The following is a 3,242-nucleotide window of genomic DNA, read 5'->3' on the forward strand; positions in this document are numbered from 1 at the left end:
AAATATAAACTTGACTAAGCAATATCGAAATAGAGATTTTTTCATAAAATTGGAGTCTTGCAACCTTGAGATACACCGGCTCACCCATTTGAACAAACTCTAAGAGAGGTATAAGCCGGAGTGCGCTAGCCTTCTAAAAGGGCGGGTTTTTAATTGCGTTCATCGCAAACCTTTGCTCTTGCGCTTCTTTGTGCATTTAAATGGAGCTACCGAGCTCTCTTGTGTTGTTAAGACTATACAAATATTAAATATTATGTTTAGAAGATATGCATGAATCTTCAAAACATAACTTTTTGATCACATATCAAATTGAATGACCCAATAAACTTAAGTCATTTGCCATCCAATTTGTCAAGAACACATGAGGTCGTTGTTTTACACACTGGTACACAGTTGTGAAATGGCGATTGCATGGCGAAACCCATTCACTGGTACACAGTGGTGGTCAATTTTGCGCGTTCTTAGTTTGTCCGACTTAAAGCGAGTTAAGCGGTGAGACCTTGACCTGTGGCAAAAGATGAGACAAAACATGACTACAAAAGATCACTTGATGAATCGAGTGTCTTATGTAGGTCCCATACTTTCTAGGAATTGCACTTGTAATGCAATTATTGATCGTCACTTACCTTTCGAGTGTAATCATTTTTAGCAGATCAACTGATGAAATGGTTGCACGTCAATTGGATCCTAGCCTTAATGAAAATAATTGTTTATTGTATAAACATTTGGGTAATTAATTTCTTAAGGATTGATTATCGAAAATACTGATTTTTGAACTTAATCTGTTTTGTAGATGGCAATGAATCCCTCCACAAACACCAATGCTTTTCGGTAAATGTTTGAAAGAGAAAAGCTTACTGGATCAAATTTCAATGACTGGTTTCGTCAACTACGAATTGTTCTGCGAGTTGAGGAACGTATGGATGTCATTGAAAAAGAATGGCCTAATGAACCGGCTGCCACTGCTACAGCAGCTGAAAAAGCTGACTATAGAGTTCAGTACACTAGATTTAATAAAGTTTGTTGTTTGATGCTTGCGAGCATGTCTCCCGAGATACAAAAACAATTCGCATGTTACACTCCATATGATATGATGAGAGAGCTGAAATCTTTATATGAGAAACAAGCCGAAGTGGAACTTTTCGACAATGTCGTGGAACACCATGATATGAAACTTGAATCTGGAAAGTCGGTTAGCAGTCATGTGCTCAAGATTAAGAGCATTTTTGACAAAATGGAATCAATGGAGTATGCTTATCATAAAGATGTTAAAGTTGGCATGATTCTCAAATATCTTCCTAATGAATTTGAGAGTTTTGTGCAAAACTATAACATGCACTCTATGAAAAAGAGTGTTAATGAACTCCATGCTATGCTCAATGAATTTGAGAAAAAGATTCCTAAAAAGGCCAATGACTCTAATGTTCTTATGATCAAAGGGGGTCAGATCCAAAAAGCTAAAAGATCGCAACAAGCTAGAGGCAAAGCTGATGGCAAAGGAAAGGGCAAGCAAGTTGCAAATCCTTCCAAACCAAAGAAGACTCCTCCGGCTAAGAAAGAGCATCCGGCTAAAGACTAGAGCTTTCATCATTGTAATGAAGTCGGGCACTAGAAGAGGAACTGTCCTAAGTATCTTGCCGAGTTGAACTCGAAAAAGAAGAATACTAGCGGCGCTAGTACTTCAGGTATCTTCACCATTGAATTATTTTCCTTAACTAATCGTGGGTTTATGACACTAGCTGTGGAACTCACATCTGTAATGAATTACAGGGGCTTAGGAAAATGAGGAAACTGAAGCCCGGAGCTTTGCAGTTGATAGTGGGCAATGGTCTACCAGCAGCTGTTGAAGCGATTGGAGAATTTCATTTAGTTCTTCCTTTCGGTTTAATTTTTGTTCTAGACAATTTTCATTATGCACCTTCTATTACTAGAGGTGTTATTTCAGTTTCTTTGTTGAAAGACAACAGATTCATTAATGATTTTAATGATATTGGTATTTCAGTTTCTAAAAATAATGTTCATTATTTTGATGTTATTGCTTTTAATGGTATTTATGAAATTGATATGCGTGATTGTGTTTCAAATAATTCAATGTATAATGTTAGCGAAAGAGCCAAGACGGACTTGGACTCTACCTATCTTTGGCACTGTCGTCTTGCACACATTGGCAAAAACCGCATTGAAAGAGTTCAATGTGAAGGGATCTTAAAATTGAATGATGAATCATTTGATAAATGCGAGTCATGTGTTTCCGGCAAGATGACACGAAAACCCTTTAAGCATTCGCCAAAAAGGGTTAAAGATCTTCTTGGACTCATTCATACCGATGTTTGTGGCCCATTTAGACATGTGTCAAGAAAAGGAGCTAGCTACTTCATAACTTTTACGGATGATTTCAGTCGTTATGGTTATGTTTACTTGCTTAAACATAAACATGAAGTCTTTGAAACATTCAAAGAGTTTAAAAATGAAGTTGAAAATCAACTCGGTAAAACCATCAAGATTCTTCATTCGGATCGAGGTGGTGAATACTTAAGCCAAGAGTTTAAGGATTATCTTAAAGCATGTAGAATTGTCCAACAACTTACTCCTCCATATACTCCTCAGCATAATGGAGTGTCTGAAAGGAGAAACCGAACCTTGTTAGACATGGTAAGAAAAATGATGACCCGTACAACTCTCCCATTTTCGTTTTGGGATTATGCTCTAGAGACTGCTGTACGCATTCTCAATATGGTTCCAACCAAGAAGGTTGACAAGACACCGTACGATTTATGGCATGGTGATGTCCCTAATTTGTCTTACTTAAGAGTCTGGGGATGTGAGGCACTTGTGAAGCGCGATACGCCTGACAAACTTGAACCCATAACTACTAAGTGCATCTTTGTCGGATACCCTAAGGAAACAATGGGTTACGACTTCTATGATCCCGCCAAAAAAATTGTTCGTGTTGCTCGATATGCTGAATTATTTGAGAAGAAGTTAGTTCAAGAGAACAGTGGGAGGGTTGTAGAACTTGATGAGACTCAAGAGGAAGATGTGTCACCTTCTGAAGATAGTAGCAATCATCAACTTGGGGGGGAAAATGTTCAAGTGATGAACTTCAAGTCGATGATAATGAAGCGATTCCACTTCGTAGGTCCGAAAGGACAAGACGTCCTACCGAAAGACTATGTCTGATGGTAGAAGAAGACGTTGTTGGAGATCTCGTGGCAAAAGGTTATACTCATCGTTTCGGTGTT

The 3,242-nt window shown here is 38.1% G+C and overlaps 1 protein-coding gene across 1 annotated transcript; it reads left to right on the top strand.

Moving 5' to 3' along the window:
* Positions 1-919: 919 nt before the first annotated feature.
* LOC122596964 lies at positions 920-1,579 on the top strand. The gene has a single exon (XM_043769604.1). It carries the CDS (start codon positions 920-922, stop codon positions 1,577-1,579), a length of 660 nt encoding a protein of 219 aa, XP_043625539.1.
* The last annotated feature ends 1,663 nt before the right edge of the window (positions 1,580-3,242 follow it).

The sequence above is a fragment of the Erigeron canadensis genome, chromosome 4 (genome assembly GCF_010389155.1).
Source record: "Erigeron canadensis isolate Cc75 chromosome 4, C_canadensis_v1, whole genome shotgun sequence".
Taxonomy (NCBI): Eukaryota; Viridiplantae; Streptophyta; class Magnoliopsida; order Asterales; family Asteraceae; genus Erigeron; species Erigeron canadensis.

Excerpts from the sequence above, each read along its gene's own strand:
- LOC122596964 (XM_043769604.1), top strand. The coding sequence starts at position 920 with ATGGATGTCATTGAAAAAGAATGGCCTAATGAACCGGCTGCCACTGCT.